This window comes from Aphis gossypii, chromosome 2 (assembly GCF_020184175.1).
Source record: "Aphis gossypii isolate Hap1 chromosome 2, ASM2018417v2, whole genome shotgun sequence".
Lineage (NCBI taxonomy): Eukaryota > Metazoa > Arthropoda > Insecta > Hemiptera > Aphididae > Aphis > Aphis gossypii.
Window position 1 is genome coordinate 79,338,708 of NC_065531.1, and position 18,025 is coordinate 79,356,732.

The window sequence follows — 18,025 nt, forward strand, 5'->3', positions numbered from 1 at the left end:
GGTCAATGTCTTCGTTATTGATTGTCTCGACCGCCGTTGTACATATATAGTCGTCAGAGGCAACAGTTGATGCGGTCACGTTTCGTACACGTGCGCGGTTCGTGATCTATACGCTGACGACGATCACAGGTAACAATCGGCAGGCCGCTGTTTAATCGCCGATCAAACACTTATAACATAAGCGCTCGCGTATAAGCCCAAATAAACGCGCGTTTGTTATATTATTATGTTAGTGTGACCGTCATCCCCGCCAAAGGCGTCCCCGGGGGATCGCGAAATGACGGTGGCGGGGGAAAAGGCCACTGACGTGCACTCTATACACCGTCTTCGCCGTACTCATCGTCGGTTTACGTTATCATCGTTATTAGTATTATTATTATTATCATCATCATCGTCATCATCATCATCGCCATCGCCATCGTTATATAGCCCCAGGCGGTGGTGACGGGGGACCGCTGATAAGTCCGGAACGATTTTTCCGCCAGACGTTTGCCACCGCGGCTGATCGCATTCGCGCGCAGCGTTTCAAAGCATTCGAACGATTGACGACGAAGACTATTGTAATATAATATACGAGCAAAGGCGTACGCGGAGAAGAACATTTTCATTTGGATACCTACGCGACGACAGTTCGTTATTGGCGACTGCGAAGATCTTGTACATCGAATTCTGCTGCGACTTCCGTTAAGTCAGAAAAGTGATCTCGCACCAAAATGGGATTCTTCAAAGGTAAGCCAGATCCAAAGATAAACGTTATATTAATATAACGCTTACAAATTATTATATGAATAATTTGCCACTCGCTAGACTTGATTGTTCATTTGGTATCTGTCGTTAGCGGAGGTTTTTAATTTGTACACAACTTATACTTTTGATTTTGATACTGACAGTCTAACCTGAGTATCATTATAAGTATACAAAAAATGTGGACTGTCACAGTTAGCGCGGTCGTGTGTGTTGAAAAGGTTGTTGAGTTGGTCCTCACGGTGAACTTGTATCTAATTTTCAAAGATGTTTTAGCTTAATACAACTTTTTAACAATACACCAATATGCCAAGTGTCCACGTGTATTTATTATAATATATAATATATACTTGCTAGCTATTAATCTTAACTTTTGAATTAGAAAAAAAATTGTTGAGGGACAATAATTACGCGTTTTATAATAGTGGTCATTTTTCCTATATCCATACCCAAGTCAAGAGCCTGATAATGAAAAATTTAATAATAATATTAAATACATCATTTATATACCACGATACAAAATATAGTACAGTATAACATAAGCCTCTTCGCTGATAGGTTTGGATTTATAAGTCTATAGGTTACTATTTACTATTTCGTCTATATTTACTATTTAGCTTAAATATTAATCCACGTCTATGTATATTATACGTCAATACGTGTTATATGAGATAATTGGTAATAATTGGATCAAATATAATGAATTTATCATCAATATACATCACTATACACGTCGATGTAGAATAAAAACACATCGTTATTACTTATTTATCTCCGTATCTGTATTTCAATCGACATACATTTTATTTTTAAAAAAACGTAATTTATAGTTATGTATAGTTGGGTCCAATATTCGATTAACGTACCTATATCATTGTTATTGTTAGCTTTTAACCGTTTTTTTTCAATTTGCAAACAGCAGATAAACAGATAGAATGTGTAATAATATTATTATGTTGCTATTAACTTTTGACATTTTCCTCGATCAGCTGTGAAATTGCGATAGACCTTGATACTGTTTTGATACGAAATAACGTTAGTACACATATTACGTATTTATGCGCGAATATACTTATTACCATATGTTTATATCACATACATACATATGTATATAATAAACTACAATTATACTTATAGGTCATAAACAATAAACAAAGTAATAATTAATACCATATTATGATATTGTTTTTTTTTTTTTTTTTATGTTGTGAAAAAATAGTAATAAAACCGGAACATCGAGTGTTTAGCAATATTATTATGGTGTTTACACCAAAACATTATGTCATGTAAAAGACCAAATAACTAATATACCATATACCTAGTAATATCTACTACGCATACACCATGTACACACGCGATGGCAGAATATTTTAATTTCGAATGTTTGTAATTCTCCAAATCGTTTAAACGTTAATTAACAAAAATATATTTATTGTTCGGACAATGCGACGAATTTCGACTGATGATTTATAATTTGACCTTAAAAGCATATAACACACACAGATAATAGATAGTTTGTACTTATAAATGCATTTTTTCTTTCAACTATTAACATCTCATTAATTGCATATCGGTAGCATATTATAAAGGTACATACAAAACACATATTGTTCTATATACCTACACGTTATACATTTATCTACTGTTCTAATGACATCATTAGAGCACAGTTTACTTGTGTTTTTCAAATAATATCTGAGTATAGTAGTTTCATAGCGATTCTAGTGTAGACTTACATATAATTATAAATTATGTTTCATTTTCATACTCATATAGCCATGTACAACAATCAACATTCGAACGAGACCAATCGCGTTGATTTGTGATATATGTACACAGATTGAATATACTGTTATAGTTTTAACTGTTTATAAGAGTAAGAATAAGTAATAAACTAATAACTAATAATATTAACCACATCACATGTATTTCACATTTCAGTGATGATGTAGCTGTTATTATTATATTGTTTATAAATAAATTAAAGAATTCGCGTTAATATTTAAAAGCCTATAAACACTTTTTAAAATTTAAATAATTTACCAATTTATTTGTGAACACCTTATAATACGTATATACCTAAATAATGATTAACCGGTTATTTCCGAATGTTTAAAACCGTTGACCTTAACTCCTTCCTTGTTTCATTGTTATGGACATTTTGAATTATTTAGATAATACATAAAACAACATATTATTCAAGGGCTGTTATAATACTACTTGAAATTTATGTTTTAATGACGAGTTTTCATATCGAGTATATAGTACAGAATTGAAAATTGTAAACACAGAAGTTCATTAATCGCAATTTATAATTCAAGTGATTTGTTATTTTTAAATACTTTTCGTTTTGTTTACTTGGTACTTTGATATCTACTTATTGACATTTATTGTAATAGTAAGTAAATACACGTATTCATCAATATTAGACAGCTATAGAGGCAATAAATAAAATACTTTTGCCATATCTTTTGACTGCCTTTTAATTTTACACGTCAAAAGAAAGTGTTATTCGTAGATGATAGTAATCATTGTAAATTGTAATTGCATACATTAACAACTACTATAACAGTAATCGGTATTCACATTTAAAAACTGACACAAAAGCATTCGATACTGTATTCTGCGATATGAACTTGAGCGGAATTAAAAAAATAAGTGTACCGTGTACCCACGCGATTTTTGTGTCTTTACTCTTTAACGATGTTATCTAATACAAATAATACTGATATAAAATATATTATTTAAACAAATAGGTACTTGAGTAGTTTTTGTTTTCAACTTTAACCTATTCCTAAACGCGTTTCAGAATATCAGGGTTAAAACTTAGAGCACTAAACAATAGTGTAGGTAATAAACTAATAACTAATAAGCAACAATTATACCTCTGCAGATTACTTATTTGTTTGCTATCAATCAATCACATTCACAACGAGCCACGTGGAGTTCGATAATATTGTTATTTTGTAATTGTTGCAGTACCTAACTAACAATAATAATTTCTGTTTTATTAGTCGTCGATAATAATTGCTGTACCAGTGTACCTATATACCAATTCTACATTAAAACAATACTATTGCAAATAATCACATTTTAACACTAGAATATACTAGATACACAATATTATAATAATATGATATACATTGAAAACATGTCGGGTTTGTATTTAATACAATATAAATTATTGATACGTTTAATGTGTGGCATAATAGATACGCATACTGCGTATTACCGTGTTATTGTTATTGTAATGAGATCGAAGTTCGTCTGATAATCGAACATTATATTACTTATTAGATAATATAGTTATATGCTCTACATGTAACATACTCGTAAATTATAATTTATAAGTACAATTATTACGTGAATCATAATTTGTCAATAACGACTGTAAAATAATATACTATGATTATATTTTATTAGTCAATTTGCAATTTGTCAGAGTGGTCTTATCTGTCGCGGTCACAAATGTCCTGCCAGAGATTGGTTAATTTCTATGCCATTACTCATGTATTTTTGTTTTACACATAAAATAGTTTTTCTCTAGAAATTTAATAAAATTGTTTTACACAGAAAATAGTTTTTCTCTAGAAATTTAATAAAATATATTATTCGCGAAATAATTATTTGATTGGCGGGGAAGGAAGGAAATTGATTTGATTGGCGTTGAAGGTACGAAACCGCGAACGCTGGAATGTATTAACCGAATAGAGCTATACATTTTTATAGTGAAAAGGATACCTTAAAAAATCTGCAAAGTTAACCTCGAGCATTTGATGAAAATGTTAATTTTAGAAATCTAATTGGATACGCAAATAATTATTGTTCGCAAAGTTCAATATATATATATAAATAGTACTTTCCCAACACGTATTTTTTAATATATAAAACATTATATTAAAGCAAAAAATATTGTGAATTGTTCAATAAATGACAAATTCGCTTGTAATGTTCAATTGTTGGACTCATTATAAAAAAGAAAATCTCCTGTACCTTATACATTATAATTTATGGTAGTACTGTAATATATATGATATATCTATGTATTTAAAGTGTATTGTTTTAGGCAAGTTTATTTTCGTTTTAATGTCATAACAGATTTGATATTTTCCGAAACTTAAAAACCTATTGGAGACAAAATGGACGTAGTAAGGTACTTTCCTGTAGATCCAAACTATAGAGGAATCGTATTTAACGTAATTCCTATCAATATTATAGGCGACTCAAAATTTAAACGACTACATCATACTCGTAATATTATGTATTATATTTATGAATTTATTATTTTTTGTTTTTATAATTCATATAATATTATGTCATTTGTTATTACGAATTCTTGGGCCTCACTGAGAAAACTCTCGCGAAGGCCCGAAGTAGGGAAAACTCGTTTCCACCACTGCAAACGTAGTTTTCCCTTTCCTATTGAAAGGGGTAAAACAATTTTTACATCTACCACAGATCAATATTTAAATTTAGTAATATTATGTAAAAAGAATGAAACACTTAATACACTTAATAATATATTGTTATAGGACTATCAGATAAACAATTAGGTATACATATAAGTATATAACATGTATTATTTAGTTTATATATATATATATACATTTTAAACTATAGCAATACACTGCAATAGTATAATATTTGTATACAAATAATAACGAGTGTTTAGTATTTATTCATTTAAAATCATGTTTGTATTTGTATAACTTTGTATGCATAATATAACGTGTCGATTTTCATCGCCGGCAATGATCTGTGTCCATTAAATTATATCGATTAATAGACACGAATTTCGATGATTTATGTAATTCGTTATCACGGCATTGCGCCACGGGCCACAGAAAACGTCGATCGTAAAGGTGCTATCATTCGAATATAATAATATAAATATATAATACACTGTAATATACTATGTCGGTCTGTTGAACCGCTCCGTATAAAATAATATAAATGTTACGACTGTTTAGTGAAAATGATGTGTCCCTCTCCTCCCGTACGCACTCGTGACAAATAATTACAAGTGTCGTACAAGTCATTGTTTTCAAACGGTCGTGGAATTGATTTCTGTAGAATAATTTTTGTTGAGAACAAGGGGGGGGGGGTTATAACCCCTAAAAAATTTGAGTGGATCGCATGTGTGAATTTAAATCTTCTTATAAACCTGCAATAGCGATATAAACAATGTTTTAATATTATTATTATTTTCGAACGCGCGTGCCGGACAGAATACGTAAGTACGTAGTTAGGACCCCCCCTCTCTCTACCCACCTGTAATAAAGTTGTTAAACGACCGTGTAGGCTTATTGGCCGAGTGTCGCTGCGGCAGTGGCGTTACTACAAATAATTATACGATCATAGAATCGCGAACGAACCCGTCGGACGGTGTATTATCGCTGTACACGCGATTAACGTGTTTCATTATCGAACTCTCGTATGCATATTATAATAATAATGTTTAATAATGTTCAATAATATGATATACCTATGATAAATTAGTGAATCTGATAATACGAAACGGTATAATGATCGAATTTTCCCAACCCACGCAGCATAACATTAATCGCGCGTATGGTTTGTGTGCGCTGTAATAATATTAAGTTGTCTTGGTTCCGATTTATGATAAGAACGCGTTTTACTTATATATAAACCGAGTCGTTCAGACAGATAGTCTACAGTCAACACTCGAACGGTGGATCGTTCGCATTGTCTTGACAGTCCGATCGATTAATCGATATAAAATAATATACATAATTAATAAAATCGTCTTATCATTCGCGACACCGTCATGGCCAGTCGCCGTGTAAGCATCAACGATTATGACTCTAACGCGCCAAGCAACTTATTCCGGACCAATGGACAAAGTAAGACACAACTAAGACAACGATTTTTTAATTAATAACATTATCTTTTAAAATAATATACTACCATATCATTCGTAATTATTTCGTTGAAGTGATTTAGATTAGCCGTATAAATGCGCTATTTTGTGCAATATTGCTCGTAAAATTTCAATTCGTGAGAAATAACTTATACCTATACTCGTAATAACGTGTGTATAGTACCTACCTCCCGATAATACCTGTACGGCTTGCGCAGTTACTCGTCGTTTGAACAGTTTTGCACACGATACGCGCGTGTAGAATTTTATTTTTTATTTTTTTTATCACGTTTGTTACTTGTAAATATTTCAAATCTGCTCGGCGATAAAATTGCACATACATTGCACAAATAAGCTTGTAGGGCGATAGGAGGGATTATGGCGTGCACCGCGTAATTCGATCGCTGTTAACGAAGCTCGGCTGTAGACTGTAGAGCGTCGCTGTATATATTTTTTTAATTTAATGTTTTCGAAATTGGAGTGAAAAAAATACAATTTCCTAGAGTCTCATTCCGCCGAGTTATTCATTGAGTTTATTTTTTGTTTCTCCTCAACTAAGCACGAACATATAAAAACATGTTGGTTACAATTTTTTGTTTGTTGTTCAAAAACGTTTTCGTACGTTCAATTTCACACGACGCGTGACCAATGACCATTCGTTGATGAGTTAGTGGACGCGAACACGTTTTCAAAACGCTCCTGTAATATAAATACCGGTAATTAAAATGATTCCTTGTCAGAAACTATTGTCGTTGTAAATTAACGCTATTTAAATATATTCCAACTTGAAAACAAATACAAGAAATAAATGGCTGTACATTTTTCGCGCGTTACGGTTTTAAATTTAAATAAAAATTACGACACATTACAATGGTGTTGTATTATATGCGCCGAGTATTATGATAATATGAGCCATCTATTACTCGTGTAATTGTCGCACCATAGTTAGTTAAAATAATTGTTATTTTCGAAAGAGCTAAATCGTATTCGATATTTTAAATTTTTAACCGTTTTTCGTACCCACGTCTCTCGGTAGCACCTATAATTGTATTTATGTGTTTTTTTTTATGGCCATAAATACATAATATACCGAAACGGTTGTGATTTACGTAAATGTAATCGATGGTTTATAGACAACACAAAAAATTATATTTATAATAACGTTTTTACGACAGAGCCTAAAAAAACATAAAGTGGCATATTATGATGTATAGTTAATATAGGTAATAGGTATACATTGTTTTAGAAATAACTGTTCGTATAAAGTATAAACTATCATTTTTTTTTATAAAAAAACTGCTTTGTATATTATTATAATCATGCATTTGTTTATTTATTTATTTAATTAAGTGGATAATAGTATGGTAAGAAAACTAGAAGTCCTCGTACTGCGCGTGGTTTAAGTTTCACGTAACAGTTTAATAGCTTATCACATTTTCCGTAATATTCAAATAATTTATTACCTTCTGTTTTGTACCCAAGGTTATCAAATGACGTCACGTGCCTTCTTTACATTATAAAAAAAAAATTGTATTTAAATTAATCTCTTTGTGTACTGTTCGATACGATTTTAAAATAATTGGTTTCAAACGAATTATCAAAAACGGTTAATTGTTATTAATTTAACAATATATTTTGAAAGTGGAATATAATTTATTTCTATATTGTGATTATTTTATTTTTCATAAGTGATTCATTATGACATTATGATTTATAAATCGTATTCAATATAATTTGCCATTTAAGATATTATTTTATGGTCACGCAATTAAACGAATGTATTTACTAGTTTCAACAATATAAATGATTGTATTACTATCTACAAAAAGAGCGGTAAATATATGCTACTCAGCGAGTAGTACAGGAGTTCAAGTTGATAAATGTTAACTTTTTAATTATTTATATTTGCTACAATATAGGATCATATCTTGAAAAAAAATAATAAATATTTGATCGTAACGGATTCGTTCTGAAGTTGAAAACTAAATGTGTACTGCGTGTTCTATGATATCAATTAAAAATTAAAATAACCTACAAACCGAAAAAAAAATATTTTATACATGTTCTGCTATTCTCGTTTTAATTGAACATATTAATTCTATATATTAGTGAAAAATACCTTTAAAATATAGCTATTATTTTTTTTGTTTTAAATAGGTATTAATGTGATATAATTTATATATACACACATTTTTACTCACGTTCTTTTTAAAATACTGTATAGTACCTCGACGTCCTCTAGCATTTGTCAAATATAACTCATATCAATATCAAATAGTGTTATTTTTTATTAGTAATTTTATTAAATTTGAATAGGAAATCAAATATAAATCAAACACTTAGGTAGTATAAAATAATTCGTATTTTATGAAAAATATTAAATGTATTAAACAGTTATTATATTATATTTAAACAGTATTAATTGAAAAATCATTCACTATTTTGAGATCTCATGCTTAAAACTATATAAAAGTACAAACAATATACAATTTGCGTGTGTGTTATACTGCACTATACTGCAGGACAGAACGTTGTAGATCTTAATTACTATTATTATTCAAATTAGTGGACTGTTATAGTGGCTGCTAGCATGTACACCTTGCAATTCGCAGTCGTACATATATATTATATTTAATATATGTATAATTTAAGATACGTACATGTATGTGTGCGTAAGAATTCAATTCCACTTTGAACAACGAGACCAAAACGCTGTCGTCTTTGAAAGGCTTCGTCGCAATTTCGATTATAAGAAAAAAAAATAATAATAAATTTCCATTCGACAGGATAAAATGAGGATAAAAAAGCAATGCAATTCCACTCTGTTTTTGTTCGTTTGACTTAAAAGGTGTTTCTCTCAACGGATTTCCCTAAAACTAAATTCGAAAAATTTATTTGTTACACACAGATTTATCCGGTATGGGAAATAAAAAGAGAGAAATCAACGCACCTCTCATCGTCGTTTCCAATCGTCTTCCATTCGTGTTGGGTAAAAACGCAGACGGAGACTTAGTGCGCAAACAAAGGTAAGCAATATATTTCGTTATGATCTTTCAGAACAATCTAAAATAAATATTATTAGGTATTACATAGTTATTACATCTTTATACTTTTGTATTTTTGACTACTTTTTCGTAATTCGTTTAACATTTAAAGTTTTTTAATAATGCTTATAAATGTGAATCAGTAATAATATTATTATGATAATATGTTAATTGTTTAATTTATAGTGCCGGTGGTCTTGTAACGGCCGTCGCACCAGTAGTTGTCGAATGTAATGGCACATGGATTGGATGGTCCGGTTCGTTCGATTTAAAACCCAATGATCCAATTCCAGAATCTGATCCGGAAGACAAAGCTCCAACTGCTGGACTCAAATCTAGTCAAGTAAGATAATTTTAATAATTACAATGATATAGCTAGATAATAATATAATATTTTATTAAATATACATTCTATTAATCTATCAAAATTTTATATTTTTTTTAAATTGGCCAAGTATAATAAATACTAGATCCGATATTAAATCTATTTTGTATTTTTATATAACTATTTTTAAGTAATACTATATTTTAATAATAGAAAAATTATTCGTTCAGTGGCACCACTCGTTTAATAATATACGAGTATAACAATTATTAATAAGCGGCATTTTACCGTTTCTCATCCCCATACTGGTATAAAATTTTCACACATTTGCTATAAATATTACAGTTTAAGTATTACGTAACTCTTACGAGTTTTTATAGTGATCATTATAATTATTGTATCATATATTATTATTATTACAGATTATTCCGGTACACTTAGATAAAAGTGAAATCGAAGAATTCTACAATGGTTGTTGTAACGGCACGTTTTGGCCGTTATTTCACTCGATGCCCGACCGAGCAAATTTCGTATCTAGGGACTGGAAAGTAATTATTTATTGATCTTGTACATTGCTAGATAATAATTTATTTTTATTTTTATTGTTCACATTAGACATACTGCAAAGTCAACGACAAGTTTGCTGATTGCACACTGGCCGCTCTGCGGGATGCCATAAAAAAATTAGACGCCGCTGGAGATTACCACACAGCCCCCTTGGTTTGGATCCATGATTATCAGTTACTGACAACCGCGACCAAGATTCGTCAGGTGTGTGAAGCAGAAAATCTTAGGTGTAAGCTGGGATTCTTCTTACATATACCGTTTCCATCGTGGGACATTATGAGACTGTTGCCTTGGGACGATCAAATTCTCCAGGGAATGTTGGGTAAGTTTACATAATCTATATTCTATATCAGTATTGACCGATGAGTCGTGTCCTAAATTTAGGTTACGCGAATCTCAGAAACTGTTCATAATATGTAGTAAAATATATTTCATTAAATTACGTGTAGAATCATTACTAAAATTATTTTTGAAATGAGTAGTTTTTACACATGTAAATCATTATTTGTCTACAGTTTTTTTTTTTATCATGGTTCTTAAAAATAAATAACAACTTAAATGATTTGTGAGTTTAATAGTAATGTCGAAACCCATCTGATTTATATAATAATAGAATTTATAAATACACATACAATACATATAATACAGGGATAATCGTCAGTGATATACTGGTTTTACGTTTCAATTTTGAAACTGAAACTATCATCAGCTTCTTATTATATATATACATTATATAGCTCTTCTTCCTATATTGAGAACTTTGAGGAGTGTAATATAATACATACTATTGAAAAGTATCAAAGTTTTAATTAAGATTGAAAATTAAGAATACCTATTCACAAGTATTTCCATAACTATTTAATATTTATAGCTCATAGAAAGTGAAATCAAGTTGAAATTTTATACTGGGTCGACATTTTTTTTATGTATTTTTTTATAGAACATATTATGTTAAAGAAATAAAAACATAAGACATTTCAATAAAAATTAATTAAAACGGTTTTTTAAATAAAATTTAAAAACGGTAATAACTTTAGACGTTTATAGTATTTCATAATATTTTGAAGTACATGATTTTACATATTATGGATTTTTAGATTATATTTTAATAAATGAATAATATAACCGATGCGCAATATAATTTATATAGTAAAAATAACAATGTTTTGACTTTTGTTTAGGATGAATGTACAATTTTTTTAATAATGTTCTGTATTAGGTATATGCATAAAACTTAAGTATTACAATATTGATGTGTACCGTGACTGGCGATAACAGTTTTTTACCTGTACAATACATTTTACACAAACTACAAAATTTGTGAACGGCGTGCTTTAAAACTAAAATCAAGCTCTTTCTTCTGTAGATTCATTTTATATACATATTATTATTATACTATACAATTATAATTTTCAATTGCCACGAGTTTCGACTATTCCGCCAACTAGACATAACTTATATATAATTATAGTTATACACAAAAAAACGGCGTATACTCAATTATACGAGCGTCGCGTACATATTATTACTATAAATTATATCACATAATAATATCTGACATTTTATAACTTACAGCTTACGATTTCACCGCTTTCCACATCGAGGACTACTGCTTGAACTTTATCGACTGCTGCTGTCGGCGGCTCGGATGCCGTGTGGATCGGACCAACATGCTGGTGGAGTTGGCCGGTCGGACCATACAAGTGAAGGCACTGCCGATCGGCATACCGTTCGACCGTTTCGTCCAACTGTCGGAGAAGGCCCCAGCGTTCCTGAACATGTCGGATGACGTCAAGGTGATACTGGGCGTGGACAGGTTGGACTACACCAAGGGTCTGGTACACCGGATCCTGGCGTTCGAAAAGTTCCTAGACAAATACCCGGAACACCGGGAGAAGGTGGTGCTGCTGCAGATTTCAGTGCCGTCCAGGACGGACGTCAAGGAGTACAAGCAGCTCAAGGACGAGACGGAGCTGCTGATCGGTCGCATCAACGGCCGGTTCTCGATGCCCAACTGGTCGCCTATCCGGTATATTTATGGGTGTCTAAGCCAGGAACAGTTGGCTGCTCTGTACCGAGACTGTGCGGTAGCTCTGGTGACGCCGCTCCGGGACGGTATGAACCTGGTGGCCAAGGAGTTTGTGGCATGCCAGATCCGAACGCCGGGCGTGTTGATCCTGTCGCCGTTCGCCGGCGCCGGTGGCACCATGCACGAGGCGTTGCTGGTCAACCCGTACGAGTTGGACGAGATGGCCAACGTGCTCCATCGAGCCGTTCGAATGCCTTTGGACGAGCGCGAGCTTCGTATGACGCAGCTCAGGCACCGCGAACAGCTGTTGGACGTCAACTACTGGATGACATCGTTCTTCTCATCGATGGGCGCTCTGGGTGACGACACCGGTGACGGCAACGCGGACGACGGTACCGGACTACCGTCAAAGACCATGCAATTGCAGCTGGACGACTTCGACATGTACCTGAGCAACCACATCGCGGGCGCTGGCAAGCTGAGTCTGATACTGGACTACGACGGCACGCTCACGCACCTCACTTCGCACCCCGACCTGGCCGTCATGTCAGAGGAGACGGTCAAAGTGTTGCAGCGGCTCAGCCGCATGCCGGACGTGAATATCGCCATCATATCCGGTCGGACGCTGGAAAACGTCAAGTCCATGGTGGGCATCGAGAACGTGACGTACGCGGGCAGCCACGGCATCGAAATCCTGCACCCGGACGGCACAAACTTTGTGCATCCGGTGCCCAGACAGTATGAACAAAAGGTCGCCGAGCTACAGAAGGTGCTCGCAGACGAGGTGTGCGGTGACGGGGCCTGGGTGGAGAACAAGGGAGTGATGTTAACTTACCATTATCGGGAGGTGCCGGTCGCCAGGCGCGAACACCTGGAACGCCGGGCGGTGGAGATATTCGAGGAGGCAGGGTTCGAGCCCCACCGCGGATTCCTGGCCATCGAAGGCAAGCCGCCGGTCACGTGGGACCAGGGCCGTGCGTCCATTTACATATTGCGCACTACATACGGTGTCGACTGGTCCGAGCGGGTGCGCGTCGTGTACGCCGGCAACGAGGACGCCATGTTGGCGTTGCAGGGCATAGCGTGCACGTTCCGAGTCGACCCGTCACCGATGGTTCAGACGGCCGCCGACTTCCGGTTGTCCGGTCCGGACGCCGTGCTTACTATGCTCAAGTGGGTGGAGAAGGAGATGCACAAGCGGCTGCCGACGCTCAACCGGACGGTCAGCAACAGCCGGGTGCAGAGCGCGGCGTTGGCGCACAGCATCCGGTCGCAGATGAGCATCGACCAGAAGGAAGAGGAAAAGGAAAAGATGATCCTGCTGGCCCGGAGGTCCAAGCTCACCACCACTTAAGCGGCCGAGGTCTGGAAACGACGACTAGCACCGCATTACGCAACACCGCTACCGCGTTAAGGACTTTAATAATTACTATAATAATATTGTATAAGTTATATTATATACTCGACGGGATGACCGAAAGTCGTCATACGCGACATAATAATAATAATATTATTGTACAACGGTAAAGAGGCGTCTGTTCTCAGGACAGGGCCCTCGTCGTATTTCGTATAATAAAGTCCGCTGTTTAGATTCTATAATATAGAGTTAGGTATATATGATATAATATGTGTATTTGAATAATTTTTTGACTATTTGTTTTATTTTTTATATATATATATTGTTTTTATTATATTATATTGAATATGATTATATTATTGTTTTTTAATGTACGACATGCCGGTTAAACACGATACAAGTATAATATATTTTACAGCTATATAGATAATATAGTGATTATAATTAACACATGTAAACATTATATATTATACAAAATACCGTTGTTATGTGCATAACTGTCGACTTAAATATTAAAATTATTCCGGAAACATAATTAATAGCTAACTGGAGTGATGTCGATTTGACTCGATTATTGTTGTCCGTTGACGTTTCTCATCGTGTTGGCCAAACCCGCTGGAATAGCGCCGTGTCCGTACTTTTCGTAGGCAGAGTTCAAGACTTGCAAGATAGGTTTGACGTACTCGATGGATCTGCAAATAAAAATAAAATATTATAAACAGGTCGCTGATTTTTGTAAAATTAATCTTTAGTATTTAATACGTTCAGATTATAGTTTACTAATGTCACAAAATATTCACATAATATTTAAATGTTTTTAAATATCTAGAAAAATGTAAAAAAAAAAAATCAGTTGCAGGCGGGTTATCTACTTTTCGTGTTTTATCGGTCAAACTCAGTATGCACTACGGTTGAGGGTTTTTTATCTTTTAAGGTCGATAATCCTCGTATTTAGAGAAGAGAAATCGTATAAAAATATCTGTCCGATGATATGTAGGCAAGTTAGCGAATGAAAATTTCGATTTGGTTCGACATTAAAGTTTAGTCGACATCGGTTTCTCGACTTAAAATAAGCAAATAGTATAAAATAACAAAATAATAACAAAAAAAAAAAAACCGAGAATTTCACAATATTCAAATCGTGTGTGAAAAGTAGTTTTTAAAATAATTGAAAAAAATATTGTATAATTATTGTACGCAGTGACAAGTGTACTTATATATATTGAATAATATAGTATTATAAACGGAAGCAAATTGCTTACCTCTTGTTGTAAGTCGGTGGGAACGATTGGTACGCGTCTGTGCTGTACCCTGTTGCTGCTGCTGGAGGGAGATCGCAGGTGCTGAATATTTGGCAAAGTCTGTAACCGAACAACGGGCTAACGATAGCTGAGATTGCCAGCAATACGACGACTCCGATCACGACTGCTCCACCAGCTGCTAAAGCTGCACCATAGCTGTTGGGGATCAATGACCAATTTTCATCTGAAAAAAACGTTTACTTAAAAAGCACCTCAGCCACTATATTCGCTAGTTTTAATTAACGTTATATGCATTTCGTCCGCAGAACTGATACGATAATATTCTACTTTAATAGTATGTAGTATGACTGTCATTATATATACATATTATAATTCAATACATGTGATCCGAATTCGAAAAAAAAATTATGCTTATTTTCCGTTAAAAAGCACATCGCTCATCAGTATTGTTTGTATCTATGCTATTAAAAGTCATATTGGCATTTATTTTCTAAATGTGGTTTAACTATCGAAGCTGCTTAATTATAATCAAATGGCATTTGTTAACGAGCACTAAGTCATGTATAATGTATTTGAGCAAAATATTGTTATGGTTTATTGAAATCTTATGATAACTTATTTTTTATGTGAAAAATACCATACATTAGTCATTTTTTTGTTTGTATAAAATTATTTTCAAATGTTCATTATATATTGAAAGTAAGTACTCATTAAAATATGGAATATAAATATTATAAGTATGCAAAAAAAATTTTAAAATACAACTTTAAACATTTTTAATTTTTTATGAGAAACATTACATTTAATAATTAATAAATTTATTTATTATTTATTTGGTAAAGTATTAATTTTATGAACTTATTAAAATATCGAAGCAGGTAGTTTAAAATATTTTAATTTGTAAAAAAGGACACATGCGATACGACACCGAAATAATGATTTAGATATTTGTATAGAAAAAATAATACAAAGTTTTGGTAATGCTATTTAATCGAAGTTATAATGATGTGTTTTGCATCTACTACAATATTGTTAAAATTATACATATTGTAATTCACTTAAAAAAATATCCATTCAAGTATATTTGTGACGAATCGTTTTATTCTATCATTTACAGTATTATAAAACGAAAATCGTCAGACTATAACTATTATCATAAATTTTTTGTTTAAACGTATCGAGGAAAGAAAGTATTATAATCACTAAAACTTTACTTACTATTCTCGCTGGAAATGGTAGCTTTCGTAACAGCTGTAGCCCGGTCAATGGCCGACGAGACTGTTGCTGGGATACTGTTGTCTTTGGTTTCATCAGCGAGAGCGTGCACAGCCAAAGCTGCCAAGACAACGAAAACTGCGTAGAATTTCATGGTTGTTGATTGTTTGACGGAGATTTAACTGTTGAAAATTAAAAATATTTATCGTTTAATATTATATTATTTTTATATGAATTAAATAATATACAAGTGTATGCAATAAGCAAAAAAAACATGTCTAAACAGAGACATTTAAAATAGCTAGTGCTCATTCAGATTTATTATTAACGTATAATATGTGTATACTTAAATCATGGACAAATCTTAATTATCAATAATAATATGTTTAGATTTTAAAAAATTAATTTTATATAAAATATGATTCTCTCGGTCCTTGGACGATAATATAATATCGCGTGATAAGTACACTCTATAATTTTAAAAGTTTTTTCAAAGACGTTATCGTACTCCGAACTCGTTAAACAGAACTTGTAATATAACTTATACATTTTTATGATTCAATTATTTTGTGGTAGTCGATAGGATAAATTTCAAATAGATAAATTAAATAATACTTTAGGGTATAAGGCGTGCGATATCATAATTTCTAATCGTATTAAGTTGATAGAATAATATTAAAACTACAGAAATTTACGAAAAGATATACAATTTACACAGACTTATTTAAAAACATCCCCTATATTTCAGAACAAACGACTGCCGGAGTAGCCAATTCCCGCTGTTACAAAGTCGAGTGTTTACAATAAAAGCGAAAAATCCAATAAAATGCGGTTCAATAAACAAATAAATATATAATATTACGATATTATTTAAACGAATCACGGTAAAATGAATCTAAATAACGTTGTACAACAAACGTATGACCGTAGTACCTATACCTAGTGCTCGAGTATAGCTTTAAGTAGATACATTGTATTTATCGCTGATACGCGCAGTTATTGTTATATTATAAGCACGTACTATATATAATATAATGCTACTAAAAAGAAAAATCGAAGAAAAAAAAAATCAAAAACGACGACAATAATACTATAATATAATAGCACGCGGAAGAGAAAAAAAAAGTGAACAGTATGAAAAAATGTGCAGACTTACCTCGAGTGTACTTCTGCTACAGCTGTAGTGTCTTCTTCAAAGTCAGGCTGCTCACTGGTGTTCATGGGGTAGCGAAGTAGCCCTTATATATGGGTATCTGCCACGGTCGCCGTCCTCGTCGTGTCCATCGAGGGTAGGGTAGTCGACGAGAGAGATGGTATACGAAAAGAACACGAAGGTGGTACGCGATAACAATATAGTATTGTTATCTCTTCATCGCTGGAATGCGCGTGTACGGTGACCAACGGGGTGATTTGTGGCGGCAGACCCATTAGGACCGTCTGGCGCGATAACAATATATGAATATATGATATGTGTAATAATCGATTCGTACGATATTTGGCGCGAGCGAACGGGGTGAAAAAATTAAACTATACGCCGTACGCAAGTCGTACTACAGGTAAGTACTTGACACTTGTAGTTAGCGGCGGCAGGCAAGTTCGCC

The 18,025-nt window shown here is 33.2% G+C and overlaps 2 protein-coding genes across 4 annotated transcripts; one reads left to right on the forward strand and one right to left on the reverse strand.

The window, feature by feature from the left end:
* The first annotated feature begins 453 nt into the window (after positions 1-453).
* On the forward strand, positions 454-14,301 carry LOC114122764 (uncharacterized). Of its 2 annotated transcripts, none has more exons than XM_050201588.1 (6): positions 454-729; positions 9,534-9,651; positions 9,856-10,012; positions 10,417-10,542; positions 10,610-10,883; positions 12,137-14,301. In XM_050201588.1, the coding sequence occupies exons 1-6, from the start codon at positions 714-716 to the stop codon at positions 13,942-13,944; spliced, it is 2,499 nt and encodes an 832-aa protein (XP_050057545.1). In that variant the 5' UTR covers positions 454-713; the 3' UTR covers positions 13,945-14,301. The 2 variants fall into 2 exon arrangements, with proteins under 2 accessions (XP_050057545.1, XP_027841320.2); XM_027985519.2 differs by lacking the exon at positions 454-729 and adding an exon at positions 6,118-6,608.
* On the reverse strand, positions 14,230-17,747 carry LOC114122766 (uncharacterized). Of its 2 annotated transcripts, none has more exons than XM_027985526.2 (4): positions 17,581-17,747; positions 16,428-16,606; positions 15,210-15,429; positions 14,230-14,639 (listed from the first exon to the last, which is right to left on the reverse strand). In XM_027985526.2, exons 2-4 carry the CDS (start codon positions 16,576-16,578, stop codon positions 14,519-14,521), a joined length of 492 nt encoding a protein of 163 aa, XP_027841327.1. In that variant the 5' UTR covers positions 16,579-16,606; positions 17,581-17,747; the 3' UTR covers positions 14,230-14,518. The 2 variants fall into 2 exon arrangements, with proteins under 2 accessions (XP_027841327.1, XP_027841326.1); XM_027985525.2 differs by having other exon boundaries at positions 15,210-15,432; positions 17,581-17,746.
* Positions 17,748-18,025: the final 278 nt, after the last annotated feature.